We start from the raw sequence: 23,900 nt of genomic DNA, 5'->3' as shown, positions 1-23,900 counted from the left end.
ATTGGAGCTGTAGCCACCAGCCTACGCCAGAGCCACAGCAACGCGGGATCCGAGCCGCGTCTGCAATCTACACCACAGCTCACGGCAACGCCGGATCCTTAACCCACTGAGCAAGGCCAGGGACCGAACCCGCAACCTCATGGTTCCTAGTCGGATTCGTTAACCACTGCGCCATGACGGGAACTCCGACAGTGTCTTTTATAGATCTTATTGAAACTTCACCACAACCCGTGGGGAATATTTTAAAACACTCCTAGACAGGCCCTTATGCACTTATGCTCACTAATGCCTTTATAACCTTCTCAAATCTGATTATTCATTCAATATATTTTATTGAACAGCCACAAAATAGACTGAGAATCAAAAGAAGACCCAGATGAGAAGCTTCCAGCTCTCCTAGAGCTAACATTCTGGTGAAGAGTGACATATGAGAAAAAGCAACTAAATGAATTGGGTTAGGTATGGTGCTTGGTGATGGTCTCTAGGAGGAGGTGCTATTTGAGCTGCCAAAGATGGTGCAATCTAGGGGGGAAAGCGTTCCAGATCAGGAAAGAGGGTGCTAAGTGGAAAGGCATGGGCCCAGGGAGCAGAGTAATAAGCTGGAGTTTCAATAATCTGGAAATGTAGCAGGAGCTGAGATGGAGAGGCTTGCTTTCTTTTTTTGCTTTTTTTTTAGGGCTGCACCATGGCATATGCAGGTTCCCAGGCTAGGGGTCAAATCAGAGCTACAGCTGCCAGCCAACACCACAGTCACAGCAACTCAGGATCCGAGCCTCATCTGCGACCTATACCACAGCTCACAGCAATGCCCGATCCTTAACCCACTGAGCAAGGCCAGGGATCAAAACTGAAACCTCATGATTACTAGTCAGATTCATTTCCGCTGTGCCACAGTGGGAACTCTGAGATCAAGAGGTTTGGATTTTATACTCTGCACACTGGGAAGCCATTTGGAGGTTTCGAGTAAGGGAGAAAAAAGATCTAGGTTTTGTTTGAAACAGGTCCTTCTAGCTGCAGTGTAGACAATAGATTAGAGTTGGGTGGGAGGGGAAGCTGAGATGAAAAAGGGGAGCAGGGAGAACATTTAGGGTGAGACTGAAATAGTCCAGGCAAACAAGGCTTGTACTAGAACAAAAGTTAACACAATTTCTTTCTTTTTTTTGCTTTTTAGGGCCATACCGGCACCATGTGGAATTCCCCCATATGCTGCTAGGGGTTGAATTGGAGCTACATCTGCCTGCCAGCACCACAGCCATAGCAAAGCCAGATCCTAGCTGTGTCCGTGACCTAAGCCACAGCTCATGGCAACGCTGGATCCTTTACCCACTGAGTGAGGCTGGGGTCGAACCCGAATCCTCATGGACACTAGGTGGATTCGTTTCTGCTTTGCCACAGTGGGAACTTCCTCAACACACTTTATATAAAGGGTCCAAGACTACTTCGGGCTTTGTGGGTTACATATGCTCCCTATCAGAGATTCTTTATCTTTTTTTTATAGCAGCACCCTCGGCATGTGGAAGTTCCCAGGCTGGGTCCTTAACCTGCTGCACCACAAGGGAAGTAGGGGTAAGAAGCTGGGCAATGGAAGTTGGAGCAATGGAGGCAGGAACTAGGGTGGGAGCAATAGGTAAGTGGGCACCAGGGCTGGGATCACCACAATTGAGGCAGTGAAAGTGCAAGACCCAGGTTCTGCATTGCAGGCTGATGAGGCAGGGGAGGGGGCCAAGCCCCTCCAGTAGGAAGTGAATGGGGAAAGGTTGCTCGGGAACAGGCTGAGGCTAAGGTGGCCTCCCTGAACCACAGGATCCAGCTGGTTGAAGAGCTGGACTGAGCTCAAGAGTGCCTGGCCGCTGCCCTCCCTGCAGAAGCTGGAGTAAGCTGAGAAAGCTGAGGATGAGAGTGAGAGAGGCTGGAAGTTTATTGAAAACTGAGCCTTGTAAGATTGTTATGGTACTATTGACTGAAACTGCCCACCTTGGCCAAGCACTGTAATAGCCCTTGCATGAGCTGTCTCACAGGAGGAGGCCCTGATAAGGAACAGGGTGCAGCCCTGAAGACTAACTAGGAGGATGTGGGAGGGGCCCATAGGAGGGAGGAGACAACCATTGGCTCTGGAATCCATATTGGCTGAAAGACACACGTGCCACCAAAAAGGACCCTGAACCAGACCAATTATGGGCTGAGCAAGATGACTGGCCAGAGACAACCCAGAAACTAACCCCACTCTCATAAAACCAGAGACTTCCAGCCACATGGTAGAGCAGTTCTCCTGCGTTACCTCACCCTGCTGGTCTCCAGCCAGGCACCCCTTCCCAATAAGTCTCTTGCTTTGTCAGCCAGTGTGTCTCCTCAGACAATTCATTCCCGAGTGTTAGACAAGAGCCCATGCTCGGGCCCTGGAAGGGGTCCCCCTTCTTGCCACAAGATTAGGGAAAAATGGAACTCCAGGAAATCCAATTCAAAGAAGCTAAGCACACCACAGAAGACATAGGTAGGAAGCATGAGGAGGTTGGCAGTAAGCTGGAGATTATATTGAAGGAAACTTAGAACATAGAGGGGTGAGCTGAGCAAGCAGCGTCTCGTTGCCAAGAGACGGATAAGCAGATCAGACTGAGGGACCAGAGCCTGAAGTGTCTGCCTGCTGCTGAAGTACTCTCAGAAAAAGAGGAAATACAAGGAACAGATAAAGGGTCTTACTGATAGAGTTCCCATTGTGGCTCAGCTGTAACAAGTCTGACTGGTATCCATGAGGACTCAGATTCCATCCCATGAGGATGCAGGTTCCATTCCTGGCTTTCCTCAGTGGGTTAAGTATCTAGCATTGCAGTGAACTGTGGTATAGGTGGCAGATGTGGCTTGGATCTGGTGTTGCTGTGGCTGTGACGGAAGATGGCAGCTGCAGCTCCAATTCGACCCCTAGCCTGGGAACTTCCATATGCCACGGGTGCATTCCCCCCTACCCCCGACAAAAAAAAAGATTCTTAACTGATAAACTCAAGGAGGCAGAGACTGTGCTGACTGATTTGGAAGATAAACTGAAAGGCACCAAAGAGGTACACAAAGTCTGCTGGACCAGAAACTGCTTGACCTGAATGGCAGGACCTGAGAACCTCAGTCCTGCCCTGCCACTGCTCTTCCCTCTGACCCCGACTCTGCCTGGGGTGAGCCTCCTTGAAGCTGACCTTAAAATTGAGGGCTGATTTTTTGTTTTGTTTTGTTTTGTTTTTAGTGCTGCATTCGCGGCATATGGAGGTTCCCAGGCTAGAGATCCAATAGGAGCTACAGCTCCAACACGGGATTCGAGCCACGCCTGAGAACCACACCAAAGCTCATGGCAATGCCAGATCCTTAACCCACTGAGTGAGGGTAGGGATCGAACATGCGACCTCATGGTTCCTAGTCGGATTTGTTTCCGCTGAGGCTGCACCACAACAGGAACTCCTGAGGGCTGATCTTCAATTGGAAGGCTGCTTTCTCCTTTTCCTGCCACCTCTCCCATCCCAACCCCTCTGCCCTTTTCACCAAACTGTCTCTGCCTCTCCTAAGCTACATCTGTGATCTATGCTGCACCAGATCTGAGCTACATCTGTGATCTATGCCGCACCTTGTAGCAACACCGGAGCTTTAACCCACTGAGCGAGGTTAGGGATCAAACCTGCATTTTCACAGATGCTTGACCCACGGAGCCACAATGGGAACTCCTCTGATGGCTTTCTTGATGATTATTAACTTACAGTGGTCTCCCAAAGCTCCCCAGGTTTCCCTCTTTATGGTCCCCTCCTGGGACTTCTACAACTACCTGTGTCTAACTATCTTAGTCCATCCCTATCAAAAGTGCTTTGCATCAGTGCTGTAGAAATCTTGAATAGCTTATGTAAAAAACTTTTTATTTTTTATATTATTTTGAAACTGTGCTTCTTTGGGCTTGAGGTACACTAGTCACTCTATCTGGCTGTGACAGCTCTCTACAGTCTGTGGGCTGGCAGTGAGCTGATCTTTCAAAGTTGCTTTCCCTACATAATTGCTCCCTCAACCCCCTTTTTGGTGAGGTTTCAGTGAGGTGTGTTAGGTGTGCATCTTGCAACTTACTTGGCTTAAAATGTACTCTCCTTAGGTGTTGTCTCTTTAGGGGCCCACTGGGAGAAAGAAAAACCAATAGTGTAACTGTTTTGTTTGTTTGCTTTTTAACGCCACACCCACGGCACGAGGAAACTCCGAGGCTAGGGGTTGATTTGGAGCTACAGCTGCTGGCCTACACCACAGCCAAAGAAATGCCAGATCCAAGCTGTACCTGTGACCTACACCACAGCTCATGGCAAGGCTAGATCCTTAATCCACTGAGTGATGCCAGGGATTGAACCTGCATCCTCATGGATCCTAGTCGGGTTTGTTATCCACTGAGCCACGAAGTGAACTTCATAGTTTAACTGTTTTGACACTGAAAACTGATGTCTTTTTGTTTCTTTCTTTTTTTTTTTTTTTTGGTCTTTTTGCTATTTCTTGGGCCGCTCCCGCGGCATATGGAGGTTCCCAGGCTAGGGGTCGAATTGGAGCTGTAGCTCCCGGCCTACGCCAGAGCTGCAGCAACTCGGGATCCGAGCCGCGTCTGCAACCTACACCACAGCTCACGGCAACGCCGGATCCTTAACCCACTGAGCAAGGGCAGGGACCGAACCCGCAACCTCATGGTTCCTAGTCGGATTCGTTAACCACTGTGCCACAACGGGAACTCCTGTTTCTTTTTTTTTTTTTCAATCTTTTCTAGGGCCACACCCATGGCACATGGAGGTTCCCAGGCTAGGGGTCTAATCAGAGCTGTAGCCGCCGGCCTATACCATAGCCACAGCAATGCAGGATCTGAGCCAGAGTCTATGACCTACACCACAGCTCGTAGCAACGCCAGATCCTTAACCCACTGAGCAAGGCCAGGGATTGAACCCACAACCTCATGGTTCCAGTCGGACTTGTTAACCATGACGGGAATTCCCTGACGTCTTTTTGAAAGAGAGCCAGTCCCTCCAACTCTCAAAACAAAAATAAAAACAAAAACAAACAAAAAAATCCTCCTAACTTCAAATTCCTTTGAATAGGGAGAACAGTTAAGTATTAATAAGAATGATGTATTTAGGACTTGTGAGGCCACAGGCTGGTGCTGATATGGCTCAGGGGATAAAGGTTGGTCTGAATGTATTTACTTATTTATTTCGGCCACACCCCCAGAGTGTGGAAGTTACCAGGCCAGGGAACAACCCTGCACCACAGTGTCACTCAGTGGGTTAAGGATCCGGTGTTGCCGTGAGCAGTGATGTAGGTCTCAGACACAGCTCAGATCCAGTGTGGCTGTGGCTGGCAGCTGCACCTCTGCTTTTGACCTTTAGCTTGGGGTCTTCCATACACTGCACATCTGACCTTAAAAAAAAAAAGAATTTCCTGATACTTAAAATCCACTTCAACGTGTGACTATTTACACTTTTTAAAAATGTAATAAAATTTAAAGTTCAGTTCCTCACATGCTCACAGGCTACCTGTGGCTAGCAGTTGCCACACTGGACAGTGTAGAACATTCCTAGCTTGCAAAGGTTCTGCTGGACAGCTTTGCTTGTCCTGAAAAATTCCTAGGTGTCTTCTGAGCTGCTTCTCCACCTCAACCATGTCTCCCTGAGCCCTCTCCTCCAATACGAGTTCAGGTACAGTCTTGCTCTCCCTGCACTCTGTGTTGACCTTCTGAAAATGGGGGCAGTGTATTTACTCAACACTAAGGGAGTTCCTGTCGTGGCTCAGTGGAAACGAACCTGCCTAGCATCCATGAGGCTGCAGGTTTGATCCCTGGCCTTGCTCACTGGGTTAAGGATCCCAAGTTGCCATGACCTGTAGCATAGGTGGCAGACGCGGCTAGGATCTGGCATTGCTATGGCTGTGGCACAGGCCGCAGCTACAGCTCTGATTGGACCCCTAGCCTGGGAACCTCCATATGCCATAGGTGCAGCCCTAAAGACAAAAACAAACAAAACAAAAACACCCCACTTACTAAGCACCTACTTGGTGTCACGCAGAGGGAAGTGAGGTGCACACAACTCAAATCTGAATGTGACTCTGACAGACCTGCCTTCGCTCTGCTGTCACATTCACACATTCTGCCTATTTAGTCTCAAACTGCCTTCCTCCTGCTGCTGCAGGAACAGACACAGAGAGCCAGATGCAGACACATTACTGATCACTGTTTAGGGCCTGCACTCTATCTAAGCCCATTTTCCCCAGGGACTGGACCTGAGAGCCGTAGTCACATGCATTTCTTTGTCACAGGTGTCAGTTTATTTTTTTGGCTGCGCCTGTGTCATTTAAGTTCCTGGGGCAGGGACTGAACCCTCGCCACAGCAGTGACAACAGTAGATCCTTAACCCCCTCACCCAAAAAGGAACATTTGACAACTGATTTTATATACTAAATTATACCAACACTGGGACTGACCTTTGGCCCAAAACTCTGCCCAAGAGAAATCTGAATTTGAACTGGATTTTAAGAATCAGAATTCTTTTTTTTGGGGGGGGGGGTCTTTTTTAGGGCCTAAAGTGCAGCATATGGAAGTTCCCAGGCTAGGGGTCAAATGGGAGTTGTAGCTGCAAGCCTACACCACAGCTCAAGGCAACACCAGATCCTTAACCCACTGAGTGGGGCCAAGGATCCAATCCCCATCCTCATGGATATTACTTGGGTTCATTACCACAGAGGCACAATGGAAACTCCTCAGGAAATTCTTGATGATGTTTTTCCTAATTGCAATAGTTGTACTGAGAAAGGAAAAGCATTATTTTCCAATTTTTTTTATTGTTGCACTAGAGGTATGTGGAAATTCGGGGCCAGGGACTGAACCCACACCATAGCAGCGACAATGCCAGATCCTTAATTCTGTGCCACCAAGGGATATTTTTTTTTTCTTTTTTTTACTTTTTAAATTTATTTTTTTTTGGTTGCACCCACAGCACGTGGAATTTCCCAGGCCAGGGATCGAACCTGTGCCACAGCAGCAACCCAAGCCACTGCACTGAAAATGCCAGATCCTTTCCCTGCTGAGTCACATAGGAACTCCTCATTTGTTTTTTTTAGCTCATTCCTTTTAATTCCTAAATAGTATTTAACTGTATGGCTATATCACATTTCGTTGATCCACTCACTAGCTGGTGGACATTCGTATTATTTCCAATTTTTGGTTATTATGAATAATGCTGCAATAATTAGTCACATGCAAGTGTTTGTTTAGGCTTCAATGGTTTTAGAAAGAACCTTAAAACAGCATTTTTTTTTCTGTACCTGTGGCCTATGGAAATTCCTGGCCAGGTATGAAACCCGAGCCAAATCTGCAACCTATGCTACACCTGCGGCAACACAGACTCTTCAAGCTATGGGGATCAGACCCATGCCTCAGCAGCAACCTGAGCTGCTGTAGAGAAAACATTGGATTCTTAACCTACTATGCCACAGCAGGAACTCCAACACAATAATTTTTAATAGGAATTCCTGTCATGGCTCAGTGGTTTAACGAATCCGACTAGGAACCATGAGGTTGCGGGTTCGGTCCCTGCCCTTGCTCAGTGGGTTAACGATCCGGTGTTGCCGTGAGCTGTGGTGTAGGTCACAGACTTGGCTTGGATCTGGCATTGCTGTGGCTCTGGCATTGGCCGGTGGCTACGGCTCTGACTAGACCCCTAGCCTGGGACCCTCCATATGCCTGGGGAGAGGCCCTAGAAAAGGTAAAAAGACAAAACAATAAAACCCCAATAATTTTTAATAGGAATAGCTTGTGAGGGAGTTCCCATCGTGACGCAGTGGTTAACGAATTCGACTAGGAACCATGAGGTTGCGGGTTCAGTCCCTGCCCTTGCTCAGTGGGTTAAGGATCCGGCGTTGCCGTGAGCTGTGGTGTAGGTTGCAGACGCAGCTCGGATCCCGCGTTGCTGTGGCTCTGGCATAGGCCGGAGGCTACAGCTCCGATTCGACCCCTAGCCTGGGAACCTCCATATGCCGCAGGAGCAGCCCAAGAAATAGCAAAAAGACAAAAAAAAAAAAAGACAAAAAGGAATGGCTTGTGCTCAGGCTCCTTCCCTTAATGCTGTTTTTCAAGACTCAAGTTTATTCACGGATGATAAAAGATTTTTCAGGGTCTCCTGTTGACTATATAGTGAGCTATTGTCCATAGAGAATCATGTCCAGGGAGTTCCAGGGGGCACAGCGGGTTAAGGAGTCTGTGTTGTCACTACAGTGGCTTGGGTCACTGCTGTGGTGCAGATTCAATCCCTGGTCTGGGAACATCCACAGGCCATGAGTATGGCAAAAAAAAAAAAAAAAAAAAAAAGAGTGACAACCAGGTTCAACAAAAGGCACAAACCAGGCTTGGAACCTGTACCATAACATGAAGGTGATTTTACATGTAATTCCCTGGTATGAGCTATTGTTTTAAATCTGATTCTAGTCACCTTACTACTTTTTACTAGTGACTAACTATATGCCAGGCGCTTCCCACAGTTTAACATCCTCAGGTGGTCATAGCCTGCCGGCTCACAGGTGGGCAACCCGTGAAGATGGCAGCACTGCACTGTTCTTCCCAGACAGTATGTGCACCTGGATTACAGCTCAGGTCTGCCATTCAAGCTCACTATTTTTTTTTCTTTTTTCCACACCTTGGCATATGGAGTTTCTAAGCTAGGGATCAGATCCGAGCCACAACTGTGACCTATGCCACAGCTGGATCCTTTTAAACCCACTCTGCCAGGCCAGGGATTTAATCTGTATCCTGGTGCTACAGAGATACTACTGATTCCACTGCACTATAGCAGGAACTCCCAGGTCTGTTCTTTCTGTTCTACTGCTCGCCTCTTAAAAATTCTACAGGCTTTAAGGAAGAGGCAGTTTGGTTTGTATTAGTGGGGATGCTACCAAATGCCTGCACTAACTTCCATGAACAAGCTAACCAGTAACAGTCCATATTTACTGGGCCATAGTGTATGTCAGACACCAACAGGCTCTTTTTAATAATTTTCTCAATCAATCTTCAAAATCTATGGGATAGATATTATTATCCACATTTTACAATAGAGAATACTGAGGAGTCTCAAAGAAGTGAAGTTGTCCAAGGATGAAAAGATTATTCCTTCAAATATTTCTTTAACTGAGGTATAATTGACATTTCCTTCAAATAATGGTCAAGAATACTGGTGACTTAAACCATGTCATTTCAGAAATTGAAAGAATTTATAAAAACAAAATTTTATTTTTGCCTTAGCATCTGACACAAAACTACCTTTTTTTTCTTTTCTTTTTTTTTATTTTGTCTTTTTGCCATTTTCTTGGGCTGCTCCCGTGGCATATGGAGGTTCCCAGACTAGGGGTCGAATTGGAGCTGTAGCCGCCGGCCTATGCCAGAGCCACAGCAACTCGGGATCCAAGCCACGTCTGAACCTACACCACAGCTCACGGCAACACCAGATCCTTAACCCACTGAGCAAGGCCAGGGATCGAACCCGAAACCTCATGGTTTCTAGTCGGATTTGTTAACCACTGAGCCACGACGGGAGCTCCGAAAACTACCTTTTTATTAAAAAGAACATTTTTTTTTTCTTTTTAGGGCCAAACCGGAAGCATAAGAAAAGTTCCCAGGCTAGGGGTTGAATTGGAATTGCAGCTGCCGGCCTATACCACAGCCACAGCAATGCTGGACCTTTAACCCACTGAGCAAGGCCAGGGATCGAACCTGTGTCCTCATGGATACTAGGCAGGTTGTTAACTGCTGAGCCACAACAGGAACCCCTACTTTGACTTTAAAAGCCAACTTGTTCTTTCCCCAACTTTTTCCATGGATCATGAATTCACTTGGAGCCAACAAGTGCCTCAAAGAGAAATCCCCAAACTGTGAAGAAAAGAGGCATATTTCCCTTCAGAAAATTCAGAGCCACGGTGCTCAGCTACTAAAGTGTTCTTCCCCCAACCAGCCTCAGATGGAGGGATGTCATTGCAGTGGCTCAGGAAGTGGCATGCTCCCCCCTTTCAAGTTACTTTCATTATAGAAAGCCTGCTGCTAAGCACGAAACCAGAGGTTTGAACCTGATGGCCCATATGAGGACACTATGAAGTGTTCTCTTTCACATCTGGCCAAGGAAGGAAAAATCTGAATTTGCGAGTGACAAAGTAAGACTTCTTACTCCAAATCTATGTTCCAAAACAATCCAGGAAAAAAACACAGTACACGTCCATCTTAAGCCACAACACTCAGCAATTATCCTTAGGTGTGACTCTTTTTCCTATAGCCTCTCCCTGTCTCCTGAGTTAAGTACAATGATGCCAAGGCTCCAGCATCCCTTCTTTAAGAATTTCAAACAATGATATAGGTCTGGTTTAATTTCTCCTTTTGCATTTAGGTAAGACTGTTTCCCACACCAGTTTTATATGTTCTAGTATAGTTTCAAAAGTTATAAACACACTGAAATTAAACCTAAAATGTTACAAATCAAAAAATAAAACAAAAGGGCCAAAAACCATGATATGAAGCAGTCAGTAGTCAATAAGCTCAGGCAGCCACTGCAAAGCCTCCCAGGGTTACAGTGGTTATCATGGTCCAACAGTCAAGTGTGAAACAGCCTGGTTCTCAACCAAGACCAAGTTCTGGGTTGTTCTAACAACCAAAGGAAGCCCAAGTGTCTTCTGCAATAGAATTGTGCCAGCCAGTCCCAGACCCTGTCACAGATGTCCTGTGGCTCCCCCAGCAGCAGGGATATCTGGAGATTAATACTGAAAGCTGCGCTTGGTCTGGATATCATCAAGAATCTGCTGTAGCTCCTCATCTTCAAATCGGCCCTCCAGGCTACAAGAAAACCGAAAGAAATGAGTGCCTTAGTGACCGACAATGTTCCCCCATTCTTCTTTCATGTACACTAATCTTTGAGCACCACATGCCCACCTCTCCACTTAGCCCTAAACACTGACAACTTTACATTTTAACTCTACTTCTTTTTTTTTCAAAGGTTATACTCCTTTTATAGTTATTATAAAATATTGGCTATATTCCCAATGCTGTACAATATATCCATGTAGCTTATTTTATACACAATAGTTTGTATTTTGTAATTCTATACCCCTCTATTGCCCCTCCCTGCTGGTAGCCACTAGTTTGTTCTCTTTATCTGTGAGCCTGCTTTTTTGTTATATTCACTAGTTTGTTGTATTTTTTTGATTCCACATGTAAATGATATTATACAGTAATTTGCCTTTTTCTGTCTGACCTATTTCACTTAGCATAATGCCCTTCAAGTCCATCTCTGTTGCTGCAAATGGCAAATTTCTTTCTTTTTTTATGGGATGAAACTTATTTTTATGCTCCTTTACTATCTATTAGAAGTTCTAGGTATTGCCCTGAAATATTTATTTATTTATTTATTTTTTATTTTCCCACTGTACAGCAAGGGGATCAAGTTATCCTTACATGTATACATTACAATTACATTTTTTCCCCACCCTTTGTTCTGTTGCAACATGAGTATCTAGACAAAGTTCTCAATGCTATTCAGCAGGATCTCCTTGTAAATAAATCTATTCTAAGTTGTGTCTGATAAGCTCAAGCTCCCGATCCCTCCCACTTAACTCTTTCTTTCCTGCTTTTCCTTTAAAAAACATTATGAAGTATTTCAAACATATAAAAGGCATAGAAAATAAGCTAATATTAACAGTTTCCCCTACTTGATTCTTTAATAGACATAACAGACACAAACCAAAGTGTGCTCCCCACCCCAACACATTCTCTACCTTCCCCAGAAGTAACCATTATCCTAAATTTGGCATTTAACATCCCTACACACACACACACACATATATATTTTATGACCACAACCACAGCATATGGAAGTTCTTGGGCCAAGGATTGAATCCATGCTGCCAGAAACAACAATGGATCCCTAACCTGCTGTGCCACAGCAGGAACTCTCCTACACATAGTTTCATGCTTACGACAGTATATGTAAATGTATCTATAAACAATACGCAGCACTATTTTTTAAACAGAAAGAAATGGCTTGTACTGTATATATCCTTCTGCAATTTTTTCACTCAAAATTCATTTTGGCATTTGTTGACATTATTCCAAGTTGTTCTAGTTTACTAATTTTTTCACTGTTATATCATAAACATTGTATGATCATACAATGATATATTTATTCAGTCTTTTTTTTTTTTTTTTTGTCTTTTTGCCATTTCTTGCGCCACTCCCGCGGCATATGAGGTTCCCAGGCTAGGGGTCCAATCGGAGCTGTAGCCACCAGCCTATGCCAGAGCCACAGCAACGCGGGATCCGAGCCGCGTCTGCAACCTACACCACAGCTCACGCAACGCCGGATCGTTAACCCACTGAGCAAGGGCAGGGACCGAACCCGCGACCTCATGGTTCCTAATCGGATTCGTTAACCACTGCGCCACGACGGGAACTCCTATTTATTCAGTCTTGTTGACTAAAGACTGCTGTCAAGTTTCTGCTCTCACTAATAATTCAACAATAAATACCAGAATAGATATCTTCTTCTAAACTATGTATGAACTGCCTTTAGGGCATGTACCCAGGAATGCACTTTGGGTCATGGGGTATATTCATCTTTAACTTTACTGGAGGTAGCCAAACTGCTCTCCAAAGTGACTGTACCGATTTACATCCTATCATCAGTGTACCAGAGTTTCAGCTACTGCACATTTTAGCTATTAACTGGCATGCTATAAAACCATCAATCTCATTACAAAGGCACTCATTCAGTGTTGGTGATACCTACCCAGATTCTATCTGTCTGTCTGTCCATCTATCTTTTCTTCCTATCTATCCACCTATTTTCTTCTCTTATCTATCATCTGTCTGTCTGTCTGTATATTTTCTTTTTTGGCTCCCACAAGGCATATGGAGTTCCCGGGCCAGGGATCAGACCTGAGCTGCAGTGGCAACCCAAGCTGCAGCTGTGGCACCACCAGATCCTTAAACCACTGTGCTGAGCTGGGGATTGAACCTACGTCCAAGGGCTCCCAAGATGCCGTCAATCCTGTTGTACCACAGTGGGAACACCAAGATTTTATTTTTTAATTTTTTTCTTTTTTGGTCTGCACCCGTGGCATATGGAAGTCCCCAGGCTAGGGGTCTAATCGGAGCTACAACTGCTGGCCACAGCAATGCGGGATCCTTAACCCAATGAGCAAGGCCAGGAATCAAACCCACATCCTTGTAGATACTCTGTTGGGTTCTCAACCACTGAGCCACAAAGGGAACTCCCTTTACCCAGATTTTAAATGCACAAGGCTTTTATTATTTATTTAGTTAGTTACTGCTTTTGAGGGCCGCACCCGTGGCATATGGAGGTTCCCAGGCTAGGGGGTCCAAGGAGCTATAGCTGCTGGCCTACACCACAGCCACATCAAATCCAAGCAGTGTCTGTGACCTACACCACAGCTCACAGCAACTCTAGATCCTTAACCCACTGACCAAGGCTAGGGATCGAACCCACAACCTCATGGTTCCTAGTTGGATTTGTTTCCACTGCCCTGCAATGGGAACTCCACACACAGCTTTTAGACACAGTAATTGTAAGAATTCATCCAAAACATGCAGAACTTAATCACAACCAGTCCTGACCTTGGAATCAGAGCCTTGGACTCCTCAGCAGTCTCTGGACAAAGGTTGGCCAAACAGGCCAACTCAAACTTATGAAGCTTCTTCTGGAGCAGCAAGCTAATCACAGGGAAGAAAACCAAAAGAGATAATATCAGAACATGATGGAAAACAATATAAGAAAAAGAATGTATATACATGTATGACAGGGTCACTGTGCTGTACAGCAGAAATTGGCACATTGTAAATCAATTATACTTTAATAAAAGGAAAAAAAAACAAAATCAGAGAATGATGACTAGGAAAAAGAGGATCAAATAAAGGTAGCAAGAAAGAGAAAAAATAAAGCACTTGCAATCTTTCCATTATGGTTAGGTTTGCCACAATCCCACTTTCTTTTTTTTTTTTTGTCTTTTTGCTATTTCTAGGGCCACTCCCGTGTGGCATATGGAGGTTCCCAGGCTAGGGGTCCAATCGGAGCTGTAGCCGCCGGCCTACGCCAGAGCCACAGCAACGCGGGATCCGAGCCGCGTCTGCAACCTACACCACAGCTCACAGCAATGCCGGATCCTTAACCCACTGAGCAAGGGCAGGGACTGAACCCGCAACCTCATGGTTCCTAGTCGGATTCGTCAACCACTGCGCCACGACGGGAACTCCACAATCCCACTTTCAAATCACTTCCTGTTCCTCTTCCTGGAGAGCAAGAAGCTACAATGAAATCAGGCTGAGACAATGAAAGTGAGCAAGCCCACAAAGGCAGAGAGTGCTGTGATGAACGCTTAAGAAAAACTCGCTATGTACCTCTAGTACTCTACAGACTTTCCCCCCGGGAATTTATTTTGTTGCTCTCTGCTCTTCCTACCACTGTTCTTTGCTTCCTTTGTTAGTAATTTTATGTCAAATATATCCGAGACATCCCTGGCTTGGAGGAAATTCTCTTTTAAATGTTTCTAATAAATAAATAAATACAGGAATATCTTACTTTGTACAAATCTATGTACAAACTTCATCTTATTTTTTTTTTGTCTTTTTTTTGCTATTTCTTGGGCCGCCCCTGCGGCATATGGAGGTTCCCAGGCTAGGGGTCCAATCGGAGCCACAGCCACCGGCCTACGTCAGAGCCACAGCAACACGGGATCCGAGCCGTGTCTGCAACCTACACCACAGCTCACGACAACGCTGGATCGTTAACCCACTGAGCAAGGGCAGGGACCGAACCCGCAACCTCATGGTTCCTAGTCGGATTCGTTAACCACTGCGCCACAACGGGAACTACTCATCTTATTTTAAATGTATTTCTAGTTCAAACTGTGAAAAAGACCATTGTCAATACAAATCATAACCTGGATGCTCACACATCTAATTCTTAAAACAAAAGTCGTCCATGGTAAACCTGATTTCAGCGAGGACCTTAACTATTTGTTCAGAAACAAGCATTTACTGTCCTTATATTTGTTTATAAGCATATTTAGTTACTGTACAAAATTTAGAAAATAAAGACAGAAAAATGAAAGTTACCCATATTACTACCTAAACAACCAATGTATATATCTTAGTATACCATCCCAAACTTTTTCTACATTTTAGAATATAAACTCACACATTCTTATGAGTCAACTAATAAGGCTGTTTTCATTTTGTAAAGAAAATCTATGAACTTAGCTACATGGGTAGATGTTCATAATGTAGTATATTTATATATACAGAAGATTTGTTGTAAAATGAACAAATGCTGATTTATAAAAAAAAAAAAAACCCACAAAAACAAAACAAAAGAAAAAACCCAACCAACCCAAATGTGAAAACAAGCTGAATTTCTACCCAGCAATAACCAATATTAACATGATGTTAACACAGCAAATGCAGGACCTAATCCATAGCTGCAACCTATACCACAGCTCATGGCAATGCTGGATCCTTAATCCACTGAGTGAGGCCAGGAATCAAACATGCATCCTCATGGATACTAGTTGAGTTTGTTCCTGCTGAGCCACAACAGGAACTCCTCTCCTACTTCTTATACTAGGTTTCTTATTTTTTTTTTTAATTAATTAATTAATTTTTTGTCTTTTGTCCTTTTAAGGCCACACCTGCAGCATATGGAGGTTCTCAGGCTAGGGGATGAATCGGAGCTGTAGCCACCGGCCTAAGCCAGAGCCACAGGAATGCCAGATCCGAGCCGTGTCTTGTGACCTACACCACAGCTCATGGCAATGCGGGATCCTTAACCCACCGAGCAAGGCCAGGGATCAAACCTGCAACCTCATGGTTCCTAGTTGGGATTTGTTTCCACTGAGCCAGGATGGGAACTCCTATTCTTATTTTCTTATTTATTGCTTTTTAGGGCCAAATCAGTGGTATATGGAAGTTCCCAGGCTAGGGGGTGAATTGGAGCTACAGTTGCTGGCCTATGCCACAGCCACCCCAGATCCAAGGCGTGTCTACAACTGACACCACAGCTCTTGGCAATGCTGGATCCTTAACCCACTGACCCGAGGCCAGGGATCAAACCTGCATCCTCGTGGATACTAGACAGATTAGTTTCTGCTGAGCCACGAGAACACCCCATTTATTTATTATTATTTATCTTCCATAGCTGAAGATATATTTTTCTTTGCACAATTAGGTAGACTATGCTGGAGTTCCTGTTGTGGCTCAGTGGAAACAAATCTGACTAGTATCCATGAGGATGCAGGTTCGATCCCTGGCCTCGCTCAGCGGGTTAAGGATCTGGCATTGTGGTCAGCTGTGGTGTAGGTTGCAGATGCAGCTCAGATCTGGCATTTTTGTGGCTGTGGCGTAGACTTGAGGGGAGCCGAGAAAATGCAGGGACTTGAGGAAGGGACCTTGCCTGATGGCAGAAAAACCCGAAGGCAGGTTCCTAACCAAGGAAAGGAGCTCACCTGAATGGTACAAGCTGAAGGTGGGCTTCTGGTCAGGATAAAAGCCTGCCTGTACAGTGAAAAACCGCCAGAGAACATGGACTGTTTCCCGGATCACCTAGTCTTTCCTGTTGTTTTACTTGTTATTCAGTTTTTCCTCAGTCTTTCCTGTTATTTGCTTATTATTCTTATTTTCCATTCTTATTCTCCTATGGTGATTTGTGATTTAATAAAATTACAACAATATAAAATATAGACTTTCCCTTATTCAAATCCAATTTAATTAAAACACAGTGTGGAGTTCCCGTCGTGGCTCAGTGGTTAACAAATCCGACTAGGAACCATGAGGTTGCGGGTTCAGTCCCTGCCCTTGCTCAGTGGGTTAAGGATCCGGCGTTGCCGTGAGCTGTGGTGTAGGTTGCAGACACGGCTCGGATACCACGTTGCTGTGGCTCTGGCGTAGTACAGTGGCTACAGCTCCGATTCGACCCCTAGCCTGGGAACTTCCATATGCCGCAGGAGCGGCCCAAAGAAATAGCAAAAAGACAAAAAAAAAATAAAATAAAAAAAAATTTTTTTTCCACTAACTTACAGTGCTATCTTTACCACATAATGGACTCATATAACAGATTTTGGATCTGAATCTCTATTCTGTTCCAATGATCTATTATCATGCCAAAGTGTCACTAGTTTAATTACTGTCACTTTTTAATGTATGTTAACATCTTATAATTCGTTTTTCTTTTTAAAATTTCTTTCTGACAATGCTTACAAATTTAAGATCTTTTTGGAGAGTACCCATTTATTTATTTATTTAGCTTTTGGGGGCTGCACCCGTGGTATATAGAAGTTCTGAGGCTAGGGGTCGAACTGGAGCTACACCACAGTGGCCTACACCACAGCCACAGCCATGCCAGATTCGAGGCTCATTTGCAACCAACACCATAGCTCTCGGCAATGCCAGATCCTTAACCCACTGCGCGAGGCCAGGGACCGAACCTGCAATCTCATGGTTCCTAGTTGGATTCGTTTCCACTGCCCCACAATGGGATCTCCCAGTTTGTAGTTTCGTACGGAATCTTCTCCCCATGCACACACCCAGTCTCCATACCAGGTTATACTTCACATACGACTTTATCATTTCATTTCCTGCACACTTATGTGAACATCTTTCATTTTCTATCATAATTTTTAATGACATTATAAAAGTCCATCAAATGGATTTACCCTGGTTTATTTAATTACTGTGGAATATTTAGTTTTTTGCCTTTGACTACTACAAATAGGCCTCTGAAGGATATCTGCATATATACATCTTTCTGTCCACCTGCTTTTCCTTAGGACAGTACTTCTCAAACATTTTCACCGGAGTAGAGCATATAAGTACGCCTGGGCAACCTGGGAGCAAAGGTGCAAATGATGTCCTGCAATTGCAAGGATTATAAGTCTCATAATTTAATTGAATTTATACACATCTTTTACTCCACAATACACTGGTGTCTGACTACACTAATGCAGAATGTTTTAAATCTCCTGTCAAGTAAAACTGTTATTTCAGGAAAACAGATCATACTCAATTTATAAAAGACTAATCTAGTAGCTCGATTTATATGAGAACTTCAAGTAACTGTCTAATTTATATGAAGTAGTGTTCATCTTCATGGAAATCAAAGAAAAGGCAAAATAGCTGTTGTTTTCACTTGGGCCTCCTGTATGCCCCAGCACCTCACTTTCCCAGAGTACATCCAACCCAATTTGAAAAGCAAATGTCGGAGTTCCCATCGTGGCTCAGTGGTTAATGAATCTGACTAGGAACCATGAAGTTCCGTGGTCTTACTCAGTGGGTTAAGGATCCGGTGTTACCGTGAGCTGTGGTGTAGGTTACAGATGCAGCTTGGATCCCGTGTTGCTGTGGCTCTGGTGTAGACCGGCAGCTACAGCTCCGATTAGTCCCCCAGCTTGGTAACCTCCATATGCCACGGGAGCAGCCCTAGAAATGTCAAAAACACCAAAAAAAAAAAAAGAAAAAAAAAAAGAAAGAAAAAGCTAATAGCTGGCCACCTTGTGAAAGGTAAAGCAAAGATCCAGAAAGAATGCTGCAAATTTATATTTATTAACATATCATGACCTCTAGGATGTCGCAAGTGAATAATAAATAAACCCACTTTATTCAAAAATAAAAACCCAAAACAATACTGTATGTTTATAGTGTGAATGCACGGAGAAAGCTCTAGAGGGCTCATACAAACTTCTGACAGCAGTCACTCCACAGGTAGGTACCTGAGATTTGTGGTACAGCAAAAGGTGCCCAAGGAAAATTTTGGTTTTATAAGCTATTGTAAACTTTTTGACAAAGACATTGTTTTACTTACATTAACAGTATAGCGGATTCCCATGGGGTGGCAGAGGGTGACAGCATTCTACATGCTGATGCCTAATAGTGTGGATTAATAAAAACTTTCTGTCAGCACTCACCTACGTACACTGGCAATGGTTTCTCTGTTTTTGAAACGACTGAAACGGGCTGTGTAGTTTAAAGTTTTCATGAAGACCTCAGAAAGTTCCTGTTCATCCTCTGCACTCTCATTCTGTTGCTTTCGATGCTCCAGAAGCATGTGAACTTCTGAATTTAGAAGCGTCTCAGCTGTTTCAAACTCTGTTTGTGAGAAGCATAAATGTCAACCAAAGACATTCTTTCAAAAGTCAGCTTCTGGAGTTCCCATCGTGGCCCAGAAGTAACAAACTCAATTAGTATCCATGGGGACATGAGTTTGATCCCTGGCTTCAATCAGTGGGTCAAGAATATGGTGCTGCCATGAGATGTGGCATAGGCTGCAGATGCAGTTCTGATCCCATGTTGCTGTGGCTGTGGCAAAGGCTGGCAGCTGCAGTTCCAGTTCAACCCCTAGCCTGGGAACAACCATATGCCGCAAGAGCGGCCCTAAAAAGAATAAAAAGAAAAGAAAAGATCCTCCCTCTTTGTTACAACACCTTAAAAAAGAAAAAGAGGAGTTCCTTTGTGGTGCAGTATGTTAAGGATCCAGTGCTATACTGCTGTAGTGCAGGTTTCATCCCTGCACTAGGAATTTCCACATGCTGCACATATGGCTAAAAAAAAAAAAAAAAATCTCTAATTTTTATAGCAAAATCCTACATTTGCAAAGAAAAAGAATGTACATGTATATATTCATAAATGAGCATAGTTTGGAAACTTTACAGTAGTAGTTTCCTCAGGGTGAAAGGGAGGGGAATTTCACATTTTACTATGGATATAGTAATTTTTTATTTTATTTTTTGCTTTTTAGGGCTGCACCTGTGGCAAATGGAGGTTCCCAGGCTAGTGGATGAATCAGAGCTATAGCTGCTGGCCTATACCACGGCCATAGCAACATGGGATCTTAGCCATGGGACCTATACCATAGCTCATGGCAATGCCAGATCCTTAAGCCACTGAGTGAGTGAGGGATTAAACCTTATCTTCGTGGATACTAGGCAGGTTTGTTGCTGCTGAGTTACTTGGGAACTCCTAAGATACGACATTTTAAAATCTTAAGCTTTCTAGGAGTTTCCGTCATGGCTTATCGGAAACAAATCTGACTAGGAACCATGAGGTTGTGGGTTCGATCCCTGGCCTCCCTCAGAGGGTTAAGGATCCAGTGTTTCGGTGAGCTGTGGTGTAGGTTGCAGACGTGGCTCAGACAGCAGCAACAACTCCTATTAGACCCCTAGCCTGGGGACCTTCACATGACAAAAGTGCGGCCCTAAAAAGACAAAAGGCAAAAAATAAATAAAATCTTAAGTTTTCTACTCATTTTGGGTGTCTAAATTACAAATTAAGTACATCACACTGCACAAAGGAAGTTTCCTTATAGCAAAAATGTGTTTTACTTGCTGCCACGTGACAAAGATTCTCTCTCTGACCAAACTCTAGGCAGAATCCTTTGCACCCTCTTCTTGGCTAGGACTCAACTTTGGCCCACAGACTTGAACAAAACACTAACATGATTTCTAACAGCTCAAGATTACATGATTTCTAACTGCATTCCTGGGATGAGTCTAGCTCCTTTAAAGTAACTGTCTATAACAGGAACTATACTATAAGTAGCTCCAGTTGTGGCTCAGCAGTAATGAACCTAGCTAGCATCCATGAGGAATCGGGCTCGATCCTCAGCCTTGCTCAGTGTTGCCGAGAGCTGTGTGTGGTGTAGGTCACAGACGTGGCTCGGATCTTGTGTTGCAGGCCAGCAGCTGCAGCTCGGATTTGACCCCTAGCCTGGGAACTTCCATATGTGGCCCTAAAAAGCAACAAAATAAAGTAAAATAAAGTAGCTGCCTATGAAAACTAAAGGCTGCCAAAATAATTCATTATTTGTTCCAGCCACCTCCTGGAGATAGAGCCCCCATCCCCAGCCCAGAGCAGAAGTGGGAGGGTAGGAACCTGATTTTTTGGTGTTCCTGTCGTGGCAGAGTGGAAATGAATCCGACTAGGAACCATGAGGTGGCGGGTTCAACCTCTGGCCTTGCTCAGTGGGTTAAGGATTTGGCATTGCTGTGAGCTGTGGTGTAGGTCACAGACACGGCTCGGATCTCATGTTGCTATGGCCATGGTATAAGCCAGCAGCTGCAGCTCCGATTAGACCTCTAGTCTGGGAACCTCCATATGCTGCAGGTGCGGCCCTAAAAAAAAAAAAAAAAAATTATTATAGTTGATTTACAGTGTTCTGTCAATTTTTGCTGTACAGCAAAGTGACCCAGTTATACATTTATACACCTTTTTTTCACGTTATCTTCCATCATGTGTCATCACAAGGGATTATACACAGATCCCTGTGCTATACAGCAGACTCTCAGGAGCCTAACTTTCCTAAGTGACAGTTAACAAATCCAAATGGGTTTCAAACTGACCAACTCTTCTCTTCCCATTTTTCTTTTAATAATGATTTTTATTTTTTCCATTAGAGTTGGTTTACAGTGTTCTGTCAATTTTTTACTGTACAGCAGAATGACCCAGTCACACATGCACATATATATTCTTTTTCTCACATTATCCTCCACCATGCTCCATCACAAGTGACTAGATATAGTTCCCATTTCTACACAGCAGAATCTCACTGCTTATTCACTCCAAATGCTATACTTTGTTCTTCCCATTTTTCACTTCCCTGACCCTAGTAAGCCCCGCTCACCTCTCCCTATTCCCTCATTCTCTCTTTAAAACGTTCAGTCACCTCTCTACAAGTCCAAGTTGGGACTAGTCTACGCTTGACTCTTTTCTCTACTGCAATGGTATATTACTGATTAAAATCGGTCCTGACCCCTTTAGTGCCGGTTTTATCTTTGACACATCCCTCCAGAACTTCGCAGAGTTTATCAGACAAAACGAATTACTTAAACAGGAGTAAGAGGCCGCCCAGAGCCAGTGTGGAGTTGGGCGCCGAAGGCTCCAGAGCGGTAGGTGTGCAATCAAGCTGGCCTGCTCTCACGGTACCGCTCCCCGCTGGCCTGCATCCCCCTCCTCCCAGCCCTTCGCCGCGCCCGCCAGCCCCAGCTAGGCCTACGCCAACCACACCGGACAATCGGGATAGTCGGGAAGCCCCAGGCCGCACCTTTGGGAAAAATGAGTTGTGAGGCATCCTCCTCTACATCACCAGCCCGCGGATCGCTGCCACCGGCCGCCATTGACCTGCCGCGAACCTCCACTCACACCGCCGGAAAAGGAAGCGCCGATCCGCGAAACACAGCACGGAAGGGGCGTGGTTTTGGAGACAGGGCGGAGTCCGAATAGGGTTGAGCAGGCCCCCACATGTGGGCGGAACCTCTGGGCTGGGCGGAACCTCTGGGCTGGGCGGGACCTGGATGGGGCGGGCGAAGCTGGGAGGCGACAGAGAGGAGTGAAGCGACCTTAGGCTGCTCCCAAGGAAGTGGAAAGGAGCCAGAGACCGGGATTGCGGGGCTCACTCATCGCCGAGGGGCGTCCTGCACTGGCCTCGCGGGAGAAGCCATCCTCGCCTCTTCCCCCTTACGCCCTTCGCCGCGCGGCGTGGCGACCGGTCGCTATACTTATCTGAGGCTCAGTTAACTCACCTGTGGGGTGTGGATGAGAATACCTGCCTCCCAGGGCAGAGGGAAGGATTAGATGAGATGCGGGAACGCGCGGTTCCGAGCAGCTGGAACGAGAGGAACTCTCCTTGATGGGAAGCTGGGTAGGTGACTGAAAACGTATGATTTCCTTTATAGCCTTAAGCATTTAAAATTTTTTATTTGTAGTGGATTTTTCTAATACTTCTGAGCACGTGGATAGTGATATCGAGAGGCCTGATGGAATATTTGGGTGATACTTAGAAAACTAAGCAAATGAAAAATGATTTTGTTTCCAATGTGAGAGAAAACAGATGGTTGTACAGTGAAAGGAATAATCATAGTGCACTACTTGGCTCAGCAATGAACAGTGCTTAAGTATCATGTAAACTCTGCTAACAAAAAAAGGCATTACCAGACAAGACTAATTTTTACAAAATTAATTTGCCTTTTTTAAAAATTTTATTTCTTTTCTTTTTTTTTTTGTCTTTTTGCTATTTCTTGGGCCGCTCCCGCGGCATATGGAGGTTCCCAGGCAAGGGGTCTAATCGGAGCTATAGCCACCAGCCTACACCAGAGCCACAGCAACGTGGGATCCAAGCCGCGTCTGCAACCTACACCACAGCTCACGGCAACACCGGATCGTTAACCCACTGAGCAAGGGCAGGGACCGAACCCGCAACCTCATGGTTCCTAGTCGGATTCGTTAACCACTGCGCCACGATGGGAACTCCTAATTTGCCTTCTATCTGTATTTCCAAAAGAGATGTATTGGGTAAATCAATGGTAGTTTGTATAGTATTGGCAGAGCTTTTTACTGCTTCAAAGTGCTTTCCTACACAATCCAACAGACCTGTGGATTGATGTTCTGATGAAGAGCCTGGGGGACAGGTAGCTGCTGGGTATGGGAGGTGGTTCTGGAGCTCAGTGTAGGCCTCTTTCTCCAATTTAGCCACCCAGCAGGACTTTACAGCGCACCTACTGCTTATCGGACCTCATCATGTGCTGGCCCCAAGGCTAGCTGGATCTTCTGCACACACACAGCAGGAGAGAAGTCAACAGGTGAAGAAAGAAGAAAAGAGGATAATACATCCAATAACGTGTCACAGGGTGATTTGTCCACATTTTCATTCAAGAAACCATAAATACTTATGTGCAAGGCCCTGAAGATAAAAAGGTGAATCAGTCCTAGAGCTGTCCCCAAAAGGAGCTCTCTACAGGTAGTTGATGCAAGACCTGGACTTATTTTTCATAATGACAGACAAAGTGGCAAGTGGTCTGAGAAGTAAGGAAGCATACAAAGAGGTCATCAC

The 23,900-nt window shown here is 44.9% G+C and overlaps 1 protein-coding gene across 1 annotated transcript; it reads right to left on the bottom strand.

The window, feature by feature from the left end:
• Positions 1-10,380: 10,380 nt before the first annotated feature.
• POLR2D (RNA polymerase II subunit D) lies at positions 10,381-22,244 on the bottom strand. The gene is made up of 4 exons (XM_047772606.1): positions 22,116-22,244; positions 18,985-19,165; positions 13,649-13,744; positions 10,381-10,852 (listed from the first exon to the last, which is right to left on the bottom strand). Exons 1-4 carry the CDS (start codon positions 22,186-22,188, stop codon positions 10,774-10,776), a joined length of 429 nt encoding a protein of 142 aa, XP_047628562.1. The 5' UTR covers positions 22,189-22,244; the 3' UTR covers positions 10,381-10,773.
• Positions 22,245-23,900: the final 1,656 nt, after the last annotated feature.

This window comes from Phacochoerus africanus, chromosome 3 (genome assembly GCF_016906955.1).
Source record: "Phacochoerus africanus isolate WHEZ1 chromosome 3, ROS_Pafr_v1, whole genome shotgun sequence".
NCBI classification, from domain to species: Eukaryota; Metazoa; Chordata; class Mammalia; order Artiodactyla; family Suidae; genus Phacochoerus; species Phacochoerus africanus.
The sequence above is the reverse complement of the archived record's forward strand: the minus strand, read 5'-3'. Positions and strand labels throughout refer to the sequence as shown.

What these genes read in the sequence shown, in the direction of transcription:
- POLR2D (XM_047772606.1), bottom strand. Translation starts at nt 22,188, where the DNA reads ATGGCGGCCGGTGGCAGCGATCCGCGGGCTGGTGATGTAGAGGAGGAT. An exon ending in ACAACTCATTTTTCCCAAAG is followed by an intron (nt 19,166 to 22,115) that starts GTGCGGCCTGGG and finishes TCTCACAAACAG; the next exon opens with AGTTTGAAACAGCTGAGACG. An exon ending in TCCAAGGCTCTGATTCCAAG is followed by an intron (nt 10,853 to 13,648) that starts GTCAGGACTGGT and finishes GTTTTCTTGTAG; the next exon opens with CCTGGAGGGCCGATTTGAAG.